This window comes from Citrus sinensis, chromosome 2 (genome assembly GCF_022201045.2).
Source record: "Citrus sinensis cultivar Valencia sweet orange chromosome 2, DVS_A1.0, whole genome shotgun sequence".
Classification (NCBI taxonomy): domain Eukaryota; kingdom Viridiplantae; phylum Streptophyta; class Magnoliopsida; order Sapindales; family Rutaceae; genus Citrus; species Citrus sinensis.
The window spans coordinates 9,211,329-9,227,935 of NC_068557.1; the positions used below are offsets into that span (position 1 = coordinate 9,211,329).

Here is a 16,607-nt window from a genome sequence, read left to right on the forward strand (position 1 = left end):
TTTTTATATTAATACAATCCATCTTTTTTGTCTCTTGCATTCTGCTTCGATTTCTTTTCTTCTTTATTCTTAAAATTTATCTACAATATGAAATTGAGATAAAATTAACATACTACAATTCAATTTAACATAAAATTATATTAAAGGAGTATTAAAATAATTTATAAGTTATGAGTGCATTAATCAATACTATAAATACAAATATGATAATTTTAATTTTTATTAAATATATACTTTTTAGTGTTAATCACCAATCATTTTAATGAGATGGACAGAATTGTTTCAGTTTGCTTCTGATGTAATTAACAAGGTTGTTGAAAATGCAGAGGCAACTAAGATTGTGGAAGATGGTTTTGAAATTATGCTCCAAAAAGTTGAGGCAATGGTGACTAGTGAAGAATTTTCTAACAAGAAGACTGTAACTCAGAAACGTCTCTTTAATAGGCCACTTGCAATTAGTGCAAGGGGGTGTGTAAAAGGAGGAAAAGAGAAAAACAAAGGTAAAGTGAATGGAAGGAGTTGTCATGGATAAGGAAAAGTTGGCGACAAGATGATAAAAGAAATTGTCCAATACTCAATGATTGGTAAGGATATTTGTTTTAATTTCAGTAGTGTATTTTTAACAAGCTTTAATAGTACATAAGCGATAATTAATGTCACATGTATTTTTATTTTTATGTAGGTCTTCAATTCAAGACTATGATATTACTTAAAATAGTATTAATTCACAGATATAATACAGCCATTTTAATGAAAATATATAATATTTTGTATCACTATCACATAATGAAAATTCTTACATAAAATTCAATTATTTGCACAAATCCATTAAAAAACACTAATTCTTTATACATTTGGTATTTCATTCCCATCTCACCCCAAATTCATCGTACTTTTTTCAAATCGAACCTTGACCATTTTTTACAAAACGAAGTCAACCAAAATAAGCAATCATTTAGAGACACATCGGCTCACTTTTATAGCAGTGAGAACACCTTCGACTTATTATCAAAGCATCTATAATTGCATATCTTATCAAATTCTTAAAGTTTGCTTTGAGCGTCTCACAAAATAAAAATAAGCATAGTGATAGGATTATGCTGAGAGTACTGCATTCAAAGCTAAAGAATCTCTAACTGATGATCAAGACAACTAGAGAAGGTCATTAACATTAATTAATAATTTAACTTAAATTAAAGTGTCATTATTTAAAGCGAAGGCCACAGGGCACCTAATAGGATTCCTCATAAAGTTAGTATATATCCAAAGTTGTTTCTTTCATGTTCCCCCAATTTATATTGTCTTCTTTTAAACAATAACATGAGGCATCTTTGACACATGCGCTTACACTAATTGAGAAGGTAAAATTGAGTCTTCACATGAAGGCAATTCATTATCGCACTAAAAGTTCAGTGGTGTAATAATACGTTAAGGTTATAGAAAGAAAAAAAAAACAATTAAAAATTCCAAATTTTACAACTTGTACATGGATTCAGCTAATTAGAATTGAAGCCTTATAAAGAGAAAGGAATGAAAATAGGGCCCTTGAAAGGAGAAGTCATTCATACACTTGGGTGAGGGCATCTCTAGATATAACGTGGACAGCTTCATCATAATTTATTCATATAAATAAAATTTACTAAATTTGGAATTAATTAAATTACAGCTTTGGCTCAGCTTCTTCGCATACCAAAACTTACAAGGAGTTGCGATAACCTGTGATTCTGGTCGGTGGGTTTGATGAGTTTAGAAAATATTATTTTGGACCAGATATTATTTAGAGCGCCCGAAATGGGTTATCTGCTAGAACGCGTGGATATTATTGGGCTCAAATTGTAAGCCCAATTAATATCCTTGGGCCATTGTTCATAGTCGAAGGTTGTTATCCTAAATCTTTTATTTTCACTCGAGAGATTATTTACAGTTTTACCAACTGATCTAACTGGCACCTCATTTCAATTAATATACCTTCATTATTCTTTTAATTTTCAATAAAGTGCTTAAAACTTTAATTCTAACCACTGCCAAATAAATAAATAAATAAAGAATCAGTTGATCTACCTAAAATACCCTGAGCATAACGGCTTCTTTATATTCAAATCACAACAAAATTTTTCCTAAAGCGAAAAAAAATGACCGTACGCATGCAAAAGAAGCTCACAGAAAGGCCGCGGTCAAAACTGATGAATGGAAAAAACAAGTTGGATGAAAATGAAAAGATAAATAAACAATTGGTTGAAAGGGGGGGGGGAAGAGAGAGAGGGGCTAACAATAAATGATGAGGAAGAAATTGCAAAGAGAGCATTAATGGGGGACGACAAGGCCATTAAATAGATTGCTGAGTAGCGAGAAGGTTACTTAATTGCTTGAGTTTATCGCTGCAATTGTCTTTTTTTTTCCTGCCCTCTCTTTCATTGCTTTCTTATCTCTGCAACCCACCTCCCCATATCACATTTAATGCTCTCTCTTACTCCCTCAGTCTGTGCAGTAAATTAAATGAAAACGTAGAGGATTTAATTTTATATAAAATTAGAAGAGGGGGGGGGGGGGGGGGGAATTTTTTCACCCTTTTACAAAATTTTCATTTCACATTTTCACCGCATGTCCATCATATATCGGGCAAAACATATTTTAGTGGACACAGTTACTGAAGTGATAAAACTAGCTAGAAATGCCAATTAAGGAGAATTTGATGATGATGATATTAGATTATCTAATGATCATTGTCCTTTTTGGCCTTTTACTTCATAACTGTAGCTTCTTGTTGAACTCAGGATTCAGTTGTTGAGTTGATGATGGGTTGTTGAGTAACTTTGAGCCGCTGGCTGCTGAGACCTCTGCCGCTTCTTTCGTTGATGGTGGATTTGATGATGATGATGAGGACGATGGGGTTGTTATTGGTGGTGATGGTGGTGCTGCACAAACTGGGATCACTGACCTAATTTGAACTGCTGGGGCAATCCTTTGTGGGTTGAATCCTCCAGTGTACATGGATTTTGCTCTAATGGGAGTTGGTGTGATTGGATTTGGATTTAAAGATCCTAAGAACCTACTACTACCAACCTGGCTTGTGCTATCAAACAAACTAGTCTTAAGCATACTGGTATCGAGCTGAGGAAATGGCTTGTGTATTGAACTTTTTGTTCCATGAACAATAATACTACTTGAATCCTCCTTTTCAAAGGGTTTCTTGATGATGGCATCTTGCTTACCAAAAAGCCAATCTTCCTCATGATCCCCTTGATGATGATGCTCATCAAGTTTTGCTAATGCCTCTTGCATTTTCGCTTGTGAGCTGGCCCCAACTTTTACTGGAATAGGTATATTTGCTGGGCATAATGATGTAATTGGTGGTAAGATCTTTGAAGTTGATCTGGGTGGAGGTGGAGGAACAAGAGATACATAGCTGCTTTGTTTCTGTGTTGGAACAGCTAAAGCAGAATCCATCAGCATATCAAGCAGCCTCCAATGTTGTTGATACTGTGAAGAGTTCCCAGAAGTTGAAGAAGCTGCAGAGCAATTGTCTCTATGACTCCTGCAAACCACTCTCCTTCTTGCTTGGCTTTGATCCCTTCTTCTAGCATTGTTATTTCTGTTATCATCTTTGGCTCTAAAATTTGAAAGAACCCTTGCCACAATTGCCTGATCCTGTTCTTCAGGCTTGTCCGTTTCTTTATTTGTCAATGAATCCAAGTTTGGCACTGCACAAAATGTGGCTGCATATTTATATTGAGCAAACCAAAAAATACCAAGAATGAGAACAAGTCTATATAAATTGGAAATGGAAACATACTTCTCTTCAAAGCAGACCAAGCTGCGATAGCAGCATTTTTCTCAGCTTGCTTCTTTGTCTTAGCTGGTTCACCAGTAAAATTCATTCCAGCAAGCTCCACAGTACAAGTGAAAATTGGAACATGACCAGGACCTGATCTTACAGTGGTATATACAGGGAGGTTCAGCCCTGCCCTATGAGCAGTTTCTTGAAGAAGATTCTTGTAAATTCCCGTCTCATCCTTCATTTACATACCCAACAAATAAAAACATAAATTATAATAAGATTACATGGCAAGACTCCTCTTTTTTTTTTCTTCTATTGATTAAACCAATCAAGAAAATGAAGCAAATTAAAAGACAAAACGTACAAGAACTCTTGCAGTTAGGGACCTTGAAGGGCCTCTCGTGGACAGAACATTAAGAGCAACTTCAGCAGCTGCATGCTCAGCCTGTCTTAATGTAGTACAATAACTAGGACTTTCAAAGATCTCACCATTGAAATTCACAGAAGCTTTGAATCTTGGAGCATGATCAGGTCCTTCTCTGATACAAGTATAAGAAGGGAGATTGAAACAGCTTCTTTGTGCTAGTTCCTGAAGTTGGTTCTTATACATATCTGACAAACAAAAGAAGCAATCACAGAGAGATTGTCAAGGAGATTATATAAGTGAAAATGAGCTCAACTACTGAAATGTAAGATGATGTTTAAGACAACTGAAACTCACCTACTTCACCTGATATCTCAATCCTACATTGGCATGAAAATTGTCTCTCAAGACAAAATCATGGTTATGTCTTATGAGAGAACAAAATGAAGACAGTGAAGCGAAATTTGTTGAGCCGAACGGCTAATAAGGACATCAATTACCCTTTCCTTGTTTTTTTTTAAAAAAATAATAATAATAGAAATAAAAAACTAGTTAGGTATTAAAATTTAAAATAGGACTCTGTGAAGGTTAATAAGTTTCCAAATAGAGCACAATCTTCTAGCAATGAAGAGCCAAGAAGAATTAATTAAGTTGCCTTCGTGTTGGGGGTAATTGTGACATTTCAGTTACTATTTATTGCGGGTAGTTTTAAAATTACAGAAAACTCCCTGTGTTTTCTGGGTAGAACAATTAACAAGGAGTGCCTTCTGAAGTTTCTGGGGATTCTTTTTATTTTTAACACAAAATAACACACACAACCTTGACCGTGCTTCTTACTGGCACAGGCCTTCGATGTTGTTGACTGGACAGATGCCTTCAAACCTTTGACTTCCATATTATTATATCATGTAACTCTTGTCTGGTGTTTGCACCTTTATATTACTGCACTTGCATTGCATGTTGCAAAATCACAATGATGTTTCAATACAAATCTGTTTTCCGAAATTTGTAAAATTGTTGGTCCTAGTAGGCATTTAAAATTGGCAGTTAAGCTAGTCTAGAGTGGTCCTCTCTGGTCTCTCTGGTCCAATTTCTCTGTATTGCAGTTATATTTTTATGCGGGGGTTAATATTGTTCACTGAGACTTGAGAGCGACTTGCGTAGTAGATGGGCACCAGCCTCATTGACCGATGACCACCATCCCCAGAAAATAACCACACAAAGTTTGGCTTTTCAAGGGGAAAATAAAATTTGCAATAAACAAATAGCCAATGCTTGGATACCAAATTAACTTGCTTCTTGAAGTTGCAATTTACAATTTACAATTTGGTTCTGATGCCTTTCTGCTTCTGGATTGGGCAGAACTTGGATTGCAGCTTCCAACTTGTTTTTGTCTCTGGTCCGGTCTTCAGCTGAAAGCCAAGTAATGTCAGACGTAATTGATTGCTACAAAAGTCAACCAAATTCTGTTCAATTAGAACTTCAATTTCATTATTGACACGCACTAGTGGCTATTTTAAATCTAACAGCTCTATACTTCAACTGCTACCAAATTTTCATTACATTTACAAAACTTATTTCTTATGCCTTGACCTGAGAGGAGTACACCATAATTTAAGAATATGTCAGTGAAACACTTGTGACCGGTAATAAAACTTGATTGTAACATACTGCTGTTAAGCGGTAGACAAGCCCTAATAGAGTGGAGGCCCAGAGTAGGGGGAGGTACCAAAAAGTTTTGGGTAATCAATCACCATTCAACTATGGTGACCCTAGAGCCACACACTGGGATCTAAAGCACTAACTGAATCCACAAATACAATACAATTAGACACTAACTAATTCCACAAATACAAAATCAGAACCAAAAGAAGCTCAATCATACAACACAACAAACCATTCCTTTTTGAAATCACAATTCCCAAACCAGCACTTTCATACACCCTTTTCAAAACAAAACTCCCCATATTGCACAAGAAATAGTGGAAGTTGAATGACTAGGTATGAAATCTCAGGGATATACATCAGTAATTTGTCACAGCTTCCGCTATGTTTGTCTATTCTCAGTTGTCAAGTTGCTGCTGCTAGTACCACTCCCACCTGCACGATTTGATTCAATTCTAGCAGCCAAAGCAGTAAGCTCAGGTGACATGTCCCAGCTTCCACTTTTTCTTCCCCAACTAGATCGCCTGGGATGGATTCCAACACGATCCCCTTCCTCTACTGTAGTCCTAATATCCGGGGACAACTCAGCTAATTCACCATCTTTAACATTTATCCGATCATTGTTTGGCAGTTGTCCTTCTGTGAGATCACCTCCAGGACCAACATCTCCCCACACCGTTTTCCTACCCATTTCTATGTCATCCCCAGCTTTCCCCATATTTGGACTCATAAAACCCCCACCTACTGATCGGGTTGGTAATGCAGGTTCCCTTGGTACCATTGCTCTGAAATTGTTCTTTGATGGAGGAATGCTGGAGCAAAATATCTCCTTAAAGTTGTCCACTACCCCTTTGTTATAGGGGTTGGCTCGCCGATCATATCGGTATCTAAAATTCTCATATGTAGTCTGCAAAAACACAACAATAAACAGAAAGTCTTTATATTAATAAAACAAGAATTTACACAATGCCAGATGACAAGGATTTGAACAGCCAAAAAGGCTGAAATATTTTACCTGATTTGTACTGATGAGATATAAATGGAAGGCCGTAAGGCCACCAACAAACCACATTGCTATAAAGGTGTAAATTATTAGAACAATTGATGCAGGGGTTTTAATCATTGCTTTCCAAATTGTTGTGTACTCAGCATCCATGATCCTTCTGATGTAGACCCAGCAAAATGCAAAAACGTATATACAAAGAAGGGTCGTCGAGAATACAAACATGAAGAAGAATCGATAATTACGCTGCATACAAAAAGCAAGTTTTCAGATACAGTATCCATACACATGTCACAGGAATTTTGTGGAGATGATGATATCTGGAAAACCAAACTGTAGTATCAACTGACAAAATTGTGATGCTAGCATAACGGAATTACTTTCTTGAACTAAGCATGATGATGTTAAATCAAGTTTACAAGGCAATAAATTAGCAGTCAATTGAGATAAAACTCATCAGGATTTCAACTATATCAAGAGTGGACAAGTTCTTTTCACCCTGAATTTTATTGCTTTTAACAGCCAATTAAGAAACATGCTCAAGCTCAGAATTTCCAACCCAGTGTAGTCTCATTTTCCAATAAGGAATTCTTAAAGGACATAACCCAAATCACCCTTCCAAACCCAACTCTCTCCCCCACCAAATATAATACTTGTGTCCTTCAGAAATGATATCTTTTTTCTTATACCCGCACCAGACCCCAACCCCCTTCTCCTGCCAAACAAACAATTCAAACTAAATCCTCACCTCATCCGACCTCTTTTCCAGCCGATGCAAGGGGGTATTAATCTTTCAACATTTTGGTCCACAAAGTCTTACCAGCCAAGCTATCCCATTGGGGATAGATACAAATGAATTCAAAAAAACATGCCACTATATGTGCACATTCTACCAAAAAAGGCAGGGAACAAAATGAATAATATAAGTAAATCCTTCAGATATCATTGGCATAATTCTAAAACAAACGATCACTTACCAGTCCAATACATTGCCCAACCCAGGGGCAGTGGTGATCAAAACGTTCCACACAGTTATTGCAGATGGAACAGTGGGAGCAGCGAGGAGGTCTATAAAGCATGCAAGTATCGCAATATTTAATCTTCACTGTGATTCCATTGACCTCTACTTCCTTTATGCGAGGCAACCGTAACTGTGGAGTTTGGCCAGCACCAACATCTGCATTCCCGTCAAAGCCTTCTGGCTCAGGAGGGTGTGCATTACGTGGAATTATACCAGGATCTCTTCCTGAGGTTAGCAGGAGCAGAAGCAAATCCTGAGAAATAAAAAATGTTCATGAATTTCGGGCTCAACATACAGAAATTTTTACTGACTTCACCTCATAAATTAAAGCCATGCGGTAGAAAGCGTTACAGATCTTCTGATCTGTAACAATGTAGGACTCTTAGTTGTTGGTCCGGGCAAATAGGGTAAATCCTATGGAGAAGAATATCACAACCAATGCATAGACATGTAACCAGTATCCACATCTCAAAAAGCATGCACGCATCATGAAGTCAATGCTTATGATGGGATAGATTGACCTACATATGGTGGGATTGCAAATGTTGATTACTAAGTACAGTCCTAGAAAGGTGACGACATTGAAAACCAGCTTACTATACTATCATCTTAAAACAACAGCCACAGCAGGTTCATTTTTATTTGAAACTTCTCACTTCAGTAACAAATGCAATGTACCGGCAGACAACAAAAATGTCCTAACATTGCATAATATATTCCAACCGTTCATACAATTGTGCCCACTTCTTCCTATATGTCTATTACTGTCCATACTCCTCAGTAACAAAACATGCTCCTTCCTCTCCACTATGATTAAAGACAACAGCTATTTTGAAAGACCATCAAAATCTGCAAGCACACTCAACCTAGGTCACTGCCAACTTGCGTGGTGTATGTTTAGGTCAAAATTGCAAACTATTTCATGAATAACAAAGAGCCAAATCCTTCTCTTCTGCCACAAAAATTCTTAAAAGACGATGGAAACATGCAAGATAGAAATAACTTCATGACGAGCTTGACAGAAAGAGAAACTTACAATTTTTTGTTTTTTCTTTTGAAAGGAAACACAGAAACTTTTATAGAGTATTAGGAGGGAATAAATAGTACAAAAGTGAACCAGAGGTCCATAAACTAAAATCTTTCCAGCAGTGTAGAACAACAAAAGCTATACAAAACTTTGAAATAAGAAACCCTTGTACTCAAGACACAGAAATAAGAATCCTAACCAACAAAATACTTGCATCCCAATCAAGCAGAAAACTGTGAAAAGAGAAACTTACATAAACAGTGAAAGTCACCGCAACAACCATTATTGATATTCCCAAATGATGAGGATAATCATCCATCAATTTTCGAGCAACAAAGACGCAGAAAACTGAGATGGGAGCAACAATGAGAAATATAGTTAACCCCAGCGATCTTACATCTGGTCCAAATATAAGCCTCCCTTGAAGAAAAAATATCTGCGGCAACAAATAGAACTGATTAATGCATTTGAAGGAACATGCACAAACACTCAAATCCCCCATACACAAAAGATGGGAATATCTATGCCAAATTAAAGTCTAGGCACGACTGAAGGCTTAACACTGCACTTTGGTTCTTTGAATGGAGTTGCTCCATCAATTAATCACCTAATTTATTGGCCTTTGACATTCAATCAACTGAAACAACCACAGTTAAGCATCTTTAATTCAACAACTTCAAATATATTATTAGCTGCATAGACATGTGACCAGTATCCACATCTCAAAAAATGATTAGACCTAAATAATAATCCCTCAATCTTAGCTGTCATACACATATTTCTTAAATTTTCAATTTTTAGATAAATTTATTTATAATCATGTACACAAACACAATAATATGCAGCTCTACTGAAGCTCCTCTAAAAAGTGTCACACTCAAGTAATGGAGGGGCACATCAAAGTTTCCATTTTTAAGCTGACAGAGACAGAGTTCAGCTCAAATTCTTCTTCATTATCTTTAATTCCCCGCAAAACTCACTTACACATACGTAAAAGACTAAAAATAACAATAAAACCTAGACCGATAAAATTAGATAATTACAACTCATAATGCCCAAAAACAAAAATAAAATCCAATAAACAAAAAATAGAAAAATAACCTACTTAACCAAACTTAGAAACATTAATTACGTAGAACAAAAAAAAAATTAAAAAAAGGGGAAACAAAACACTTACATTGCTTCCTTTCCAAGTCTGATAAACCCGTAAATCACCGGACCGGCCCTCAGATCTCGGATCCGATCGCTGAGGTGGCGGCACTACATACATCCTTAGCTCCGCTTTTTTTGGAAAAAAAAAATACAATAATTAAAAAAATAAAAATAAAATATTGATCTTATGAACTGAAGATGGGGACTGAGTCAGGGGCGAGTCAGGACTCGGCGAGTCGAATGAAAATGACGACTAGACATAAGAAGGAGATTAGAAAGAGAGTTAAGGGTGAGGGAGGGAGTTTGGTTAATTAACAGAGAGATTCTGACTTCTGATTGCGTTTTTTCGTTTGTTGTCTTGTCACTCTCTCTCTCTCTCTGTTGTGGTGACTGTGCGTTGTCTGTTTCGGGTAGCTTTACAGAGGTAGCTTTACAGAGGTGTTGGGGCGACGTGGCCGGATTTGATTGGTCGGTCACTGAGAAGACCGGTTGTGGTGGGTGGACTGCTTGGCCTTTTTTATAAACTTTTAATTAACAAGATGGAGAGAGATGACCAAAAAAAAAAGAATGCGACGGCTCGCTCTACTAGTCTTCTCTGTCTCTCTTTGGGGCTGCTCTCTCCCCTAATTCTCTTCTCAGTTTTTCCTCATGGGTTTGCTTGTCACTTGTCCTGTTCTTCATTTCCCCTTCTATTTCACTTTTAATTACAATGCTGCCCCTCTATGCTTCATTTTGCTGCCATTAATCAATTAAATTTTTTTCCCCCCTTTTTTGTTTGTATATGATGTAGAGATACATCCGAATGTCAATTGTCAAGTCTATTTTTAGAAAAGAATAAATAAATTTTGTTAAAGATTTTTTTTTAATATATTATTATTGGACATTTTCCTAATAGTTTAAATTAGAACAAACTCTCATATTCGAACTCCTTTTTCTCACTTTGTGTCAATTAATTCGTAATTTTATATGAGTTTAAAAGTGGATTTATTTTTAATGTGCGGATGTATAAGCTATTTTTTTTCTTTTAATACATTGCAACCCATTCCTCCCAATTCCTAAATTGAACTCATGATCTCTAACTTTCATTTGTAAGAATTAATTCAAATGGACTATTTTGAGGATAAATTATTTAGGTCTAATCATTTTTTCTAATTAAATATATCTTATAAAATGAAGTATGGAAGAATATAAATATATTGAACAACACTGTATTTACATCTCATTCGTGCTATATTTTTATGATTTTACTTTATATATGATCCTAGGGTGAACAATATAATAATTAATAATCTTTACTATATTTTAAGACCAAAAGAAAGCAATTCGCCAACAGTAATAGAGATGGAGCCATTTAATTTTCCTAATACCCACAAAGGTCATATTGATCTTGATTTAAGTGGAGAAATAATAAGCCACTAGGCTAGTTAAGTGGTTAGAACTCATATCTCACAATAGTGAGATCATGGGTTCAAACCCCCACAATGAATTGTGTGGGTTTAATTTTCTTTCTCAATTTGAGTAAAGACAGTCTTTTATTTTTGAAATGTGAGTGGGGTGAATTGTGTGGGTTTAATTTTCTTTTTCAATTTGAGTAAAGACAATCTTTTATTTTTCGAAATGTGAGTGGAGTTGATGACCCTCGAATATCATGATTTGATGATAAATTAGTTACAGTAATTATCTAATTGTAAATATCATGATTTGAGCAATAGTCTTATGTAATGATTCGGCAATTGCATTAAAGTATTTAAGAAATATTTATCATTATAATTTGAAAATAAAATTGATTTTTATCTCATACTTTATATGGTTAAAAAAGAGAAACTATAAATTTTTTATTATCTTCATTAAAATTATTATTTAAATACTGTATGTATCACATACTATCAGTTTTTATTGTTTGGAAGCAAATTCAAGTAAAATGGGTGCAAATGCTTGCTCCATATGGTAGGAGATAAGGGATATAATAGATATAAATATCAAAAAAAAGAAAAAAGTATTTATGTCTCTCATCATTCAAAAAACTTGGGAAATTTATAGTAATAACCAAAAAATTTTTACTGTTTTTCATCTTAACCCCCCAAAAATATTTCTATCAACATTAGCCATAAAACAACATTTGAGACCAAAATGCCCCTCCCTCATCTCTCCCCCAACACTCCTTTTCACTCATCTCTCCCAAACCGATCCAACTCCCATCATCGGCGGCGACATCAACCCTCATCGGCGGCGGCTCCATCTCTCACCGGCATCCGATCTACGATCTACAACCTTCAACAAAACCTAGGTTAGTTATTTTTCTTATTTTCATTAATTTAAAATGAGATTTTAGAATAATAATAGTTATAGCTTGAGAATAATAGTGGTGGTGATGATGTTTGTGATGGTTGGTGGTGTTTGGGAGTATTGTTTTCGATTTTGGAGTGATTGCACTTAATTTTGGGGGTGGGGAGGGAGGGGGGCAGGGCGCGCGCGTGCCCATCGCTGGGCAGCAGCGCGCGCCCATGCGCGGCTTGCTGTCGCACCAGATTTGGTGCGACAGCAGGCGCTGTCGTACCAGATCTAGTGCGATAGGCGCGCGCCTGTCGCACCAGTTCGTCTGTCGCACTAAAAATTAGAGTTTTTTTTTAACGAGTCAATTTTTTTTTCTGTAAATGTAATGTAATAATTTTATAAATATTACAGATACATGGCGAAATCAGAATCACCAGATATTGAAGTAGGCAAGATGTATTTTCGTTATACTGATCACTTTCCTGGTCGAATTTCGAGCATGTGTATGTTATCTTCGGTCGTAAAAGCCATCGAGGAAAAATTAACAAAGCAGCAGTTGACTATGTTCAAAAAGGATATATTTGGGCATTTTTTGGAGTGTCGAAGTTTTCCATTTAGTGGGGTAATTTTGCACAATCTTTACTGCGGCAAGTGGCCCATGAAGAAGATAGCCGTGAGAATCAATTATGGTTTCAAATTGGTAAGCTTTTGATTCGCTTGTCAATTGTCGAATGGTGCTTGGTTACTGGACTTTCATTTGGTGTTGATACCAATCAAGAAAATGATGAAATGGAGCAGAGGCTACGGAATATGTATTTTGGTGGATGCATCGTAAGATTAATGTGAAGCAATTCGATGCAGTATTTAAGGAGTTGAAATTCGAGGAAATGGACGATATGGACGCATTAAAGATTGCGCTATTTTATTTTGCCGACAGAGTACTAAATGCAAGAAAAAATCACTGTCAAATTAATTTCGATTGGCTTGACCAAGTTGATGATATCCAGTACTTCCGAAAGCGTCCATGGGGTTTATTGTCATGGGAAATGATTTACGAGAGTCTTGACAATGCACTGTTCGAGAAAGACGAGAAATTTAAAAAGACTCAGTTGAAAAATCCAGATCATAATATTGAAAAATACAATCTTTACGGCTTTACGTCTGGGGTTCAGGTGCTTTTTTTTGGTTTATTAATAAGTTTTATAGTATTAAATATTTGATAGTTGTTTTATTTGATTTTTCACTTTGGTTATTGTAGGCTTGGATTTACGAAGCAATCGGAGGGTTGTCATCAACATGGGTCGTCAAAACGAAGAATAAGATTCCCCGCATTCTGCAATGGAAGCCCATGGCGTCTTCGAAAATCAACTTTGCGGAGGTTTATTCGTTCTTCAACGACGAATCTCGTCTTATAAGTAATATGTATTACTTATTTTTTTAACTTTACTAAATTTAATAAATGTATACTTACTTAAAATTTTCAATTGAATTTATGGCAGGGGGACGTTTTACAAACTCTTGAGCCAAATTCAAAGGAGAGTAGCAGAAAATATTGGCTCTCTGTGAAGGATTACTTGCCAAGCATTTCAGACTGGGTTCATAAGGTCGGTATACTCTAAGTACTAAAAATTTGTTAATCGAAATTTTTGACTTTTCATTTACTAATTTTAAATGATACTTTATACAGCACCAACCCTCAATCAACGCGATGCTGTCGGTTACAAGGCAATCAGACGAGCATGACGATCATGACGACATACCAAACCCAATACCAGAGCAGCGTCATGACACTTTTGAGGATGAGGTGGGTCATGACACTTTTGAGGATGAGGTACCAGCAGCAAACAGATAACTCTGATGACGCACAGGATTCTGAGGTTATAAATAATATATGATATTTTTCTGAAATATAAATTATTATTTTTTTATTGTTATTCTAAATTTATTTTTTCCTTTTGTAATAGTCGAGGACAAAGCAGTTTAATGATTACGTACGACGACGGCTGGATAAGATTGATTGTAACGTGTATGAAATAAAGTCAGAATTAAAAGATTTTAAAGAAACCGTTGTTGGCTTCATTGACACATTTTCTAAGCGTCCAAATAAGGATTCTCCCACTGCACGCTCGTATGCGGTAAGCTAATTTAAATTTAATAATTATGTTCGTTTAACTTTTAATTTGATAGTTATTTAATATGTTCTTTTTGGCGAATGTACAGGCCCCGGATGACTATGGAGTGTATACTGACGTGGGCAATGAAAATTTGTCTACGCCCACGTCATTGTATAGTTTCTACGGGGATGTTAGTGGGGAGAGCGTGCAGGTGTTCACATAGGTGCCTCCCGGCGTTAGTAAGTTCGGCCGCGCGTACATACTGTCATATGTTTATAACAGTCCTTACATGATTCCTCCGGTCAGGCGAGGACAGAACGTCCAGCCTTTACCGTGACCCCAAATCATGGACCATGCGATTGACATGAGTACGAGTGTGGATGTAAATCTACTGAGAGGATTGGAGGACTCTAGTCTGTTTGCTGAGTTTGATCGATGGTTCACTGGTGATAGTAGAGTCCGCCGGAGAGTCCAGCACCCGCGATCATTCTTTCAAATAATTTTGAATATATCTTCGATGGGATGGCTAGGCGATGAGGTATTTATATTTTCCTCGTGGTGTATTCTGTTGTGGATTTGTGTATAACATTTATTTTTTAAATCGTAATATTTTTATTTCTATACAGCATATTCACGAGTATCTCCGCTTGATTAGCGAGAAACAACAGCAGTATCCAAATGTCTTACTCCAACTTGTCACACATACTGACACATTATTTTGGATAACGTGCCGACAAAACTTATAAATACCATTTAATTTGATTTATAATTATTGTCTTTAAGTGTTGTTCATTTATGCATTTCTTGGTTATCTATGTACTAGGTGTTCTTGAATCAGTTATGGAACAACGGGGATTGTGCGGTCGATTCATTAGTATTCGACGACCGCTTGAATAGTTATCTTTGTGGGCGACAGCACACAATGTCCAAATCAATGACGGATGTCGATATGGTATGTATTTTATTACATTTCACATGCTCTATAATGAAAATATTCGAGTTGTTGCTTTTTCTTTGTTGTATTTCAATTGCATATATAACGAATATGTTTTTTAATTTTTATATGCAGTTACTTATCCCTGTTAACTTGGACGGCGCGCATTGGGTACTAGCACGAGTTGACTTTTGGAAAAATAAAGTTTGGATTTATGACTCATTACTCACATTTCGCGACGACAAAAGGTACAAGTTGAAATTCAAGCCACTTGAAGTTATATTCCCTCGGTGGTTGGAATATGTTGGCTTCTACAATATCCGACCTGAGTTGCGGAGTGAAGACCCGTGGAAAGTTATCGCAGTTAAGAGCGCGCCGCAACAAGAAAGAGGCACTGGCGATTGCAGTGTTTTTGTATTGATGGTTACGATGTATTTAATGTTCGGGCTTAGATTGAAGTTTAACGCTAGTCATGTCGAGTACTTTAGAAAGAAGATTGCCGTTGATATATTTAATGACAATATTATATTGTAGACCTATGTAGTAATTTTAATGTTGAAATTTGATTTTTTTTTAATTTGCGCACTTAAGTTTATATAATTTTAATGCCTCACATTTTGAACTTTAAAATAAAATAAAGTTTTATGAAATATAAGTGTACAATACACAAAAAACAATAACAGTTTTAACCAACCAAACACAAAAACAATAATAGTTTTAACCAACGAATAACACACAAAATACAACTAACTTCGAGTCGACGCAATAGGATTCTTACATCGCTTACGATTATGGCCTAGTTCATGACACCGGCCGCATCTTACAGTCCGCCGGTCAACGTCCTCGCCAGCCGAGGGTATTCTGAGCTCTTTACGACGGCCAAGTGGTGGTGCCTCAACTGGTGGGTATACTTGCATCTCTTGAATTTTATCTAGAACTTCCCAATCAGCCACATCACCAACTGGCTCCACTGGTTGTGCATAAGCCATCGCCAACGATTCTGTAGTGTAAAAGTCCGAGCAAAGGTTAATAAAATCCACCCGGTGTGTTAGACACGCCGCAATTGCATGAGCACACACAAGCTGATCAAGCTGAAACACTCTGCAAGAGCAAGTTCTCTTTTGCAAGTCAACCAACCCTTCCTTAAGCCCACCGCCTATAACTTGAAAGCGATGCGGAGACACCGGCTGAACTATCATTCTTTCAGCTATAGTTCTCCTCTCAGTGACTATTTCATCCGCCCATGTTGTTAGCCGAGTAGTCATTGATTCAGCC

General features: G+C 36.4%; 3 protein-coding genes across 4 annotated transcripts; all 3 read right to left on the reverse strand.

Annotated features, from left to right (window-relative positions):
- Positions 1-2,543: 2,543 nt before the first annotated feature.
- On the reverse strand, positions 2,544-4,676 carry LOC102607899 (double-stranded RNA-binding protein 3). 2 transcript variants are annotated; one of them, XM_025095276.2, is made up of 4 exons: positions 4,500-4,676; positions 4,143-4,390; positions 3,794-4,013; positions 2,544-3,716 (listed from the first exon to the last, which is right to left on the reverse strand). In XM_025095276.2, the coding sequence occupies exons 2-4, from the start codon at positions 4,386-4,388 to the stop codon at positions 2,746-2,748; spliced, it is 1,437 nt and encodes a 478-aa protein (XP_024951044.1). In that variant the 5' UTR covers positions 4,389-4,390; positions 4,500-4,676; the 3' UTR covers positions 2,544-2,745. The 2 variants fall into 2 exon arrangements, with proteins under 2 accessions (XP_024951044.1, XP_006468839.1); XM_006468776.4 differs by having other exon boundaries at positions 2,544-3,701; positions 4,500-4,671.
- Positions 4,677-5,858: 1,182 nt separating this feature from the next.
- Positions 5,859-10,668, reverse strand: LOC102607601 (probable protein S-acyltransferase 7). The gene is made up of 6 exons (XM_006468775.4): positions 10,341-10,668; positions 10,036-10,139; positions 9,112-9,294; positions 7,788-8,084; positions 6,823-7,056; positions 5,859-6,714 (listed from the first exon to the last, which is right to left on the reverse strand). Exons 2-6 carry the CDS (start codon positions 10,126-10,128, stop codon positions 6,190-6,192), a joined length of 1,332 nt encoding a protein of 443 aa, XP_006468838.1. The 5' UTR covers positions 10,129-10,139; positions 10,341-10,668; the 3' UTR covers positions 5,859-6,189.
- Positions 10,669-16,078: 5,410 nt separating this feature from the next.
- LOC107175616 (uncharacterized) lies at positions 16,079-16,597 on the reverse strand. Its single transcript, XM_015527218.2, has one exon. The coding sequence runs from the start codon at positions 16,595-16,597 to the stop codon at positions 16,079-16,081; it is 519 nt and encodes a 172-aa protein (XP_015382704.2).
- Between the last annotated feature and the right edge of the window lie 10 nt (positions 16,598-16,607).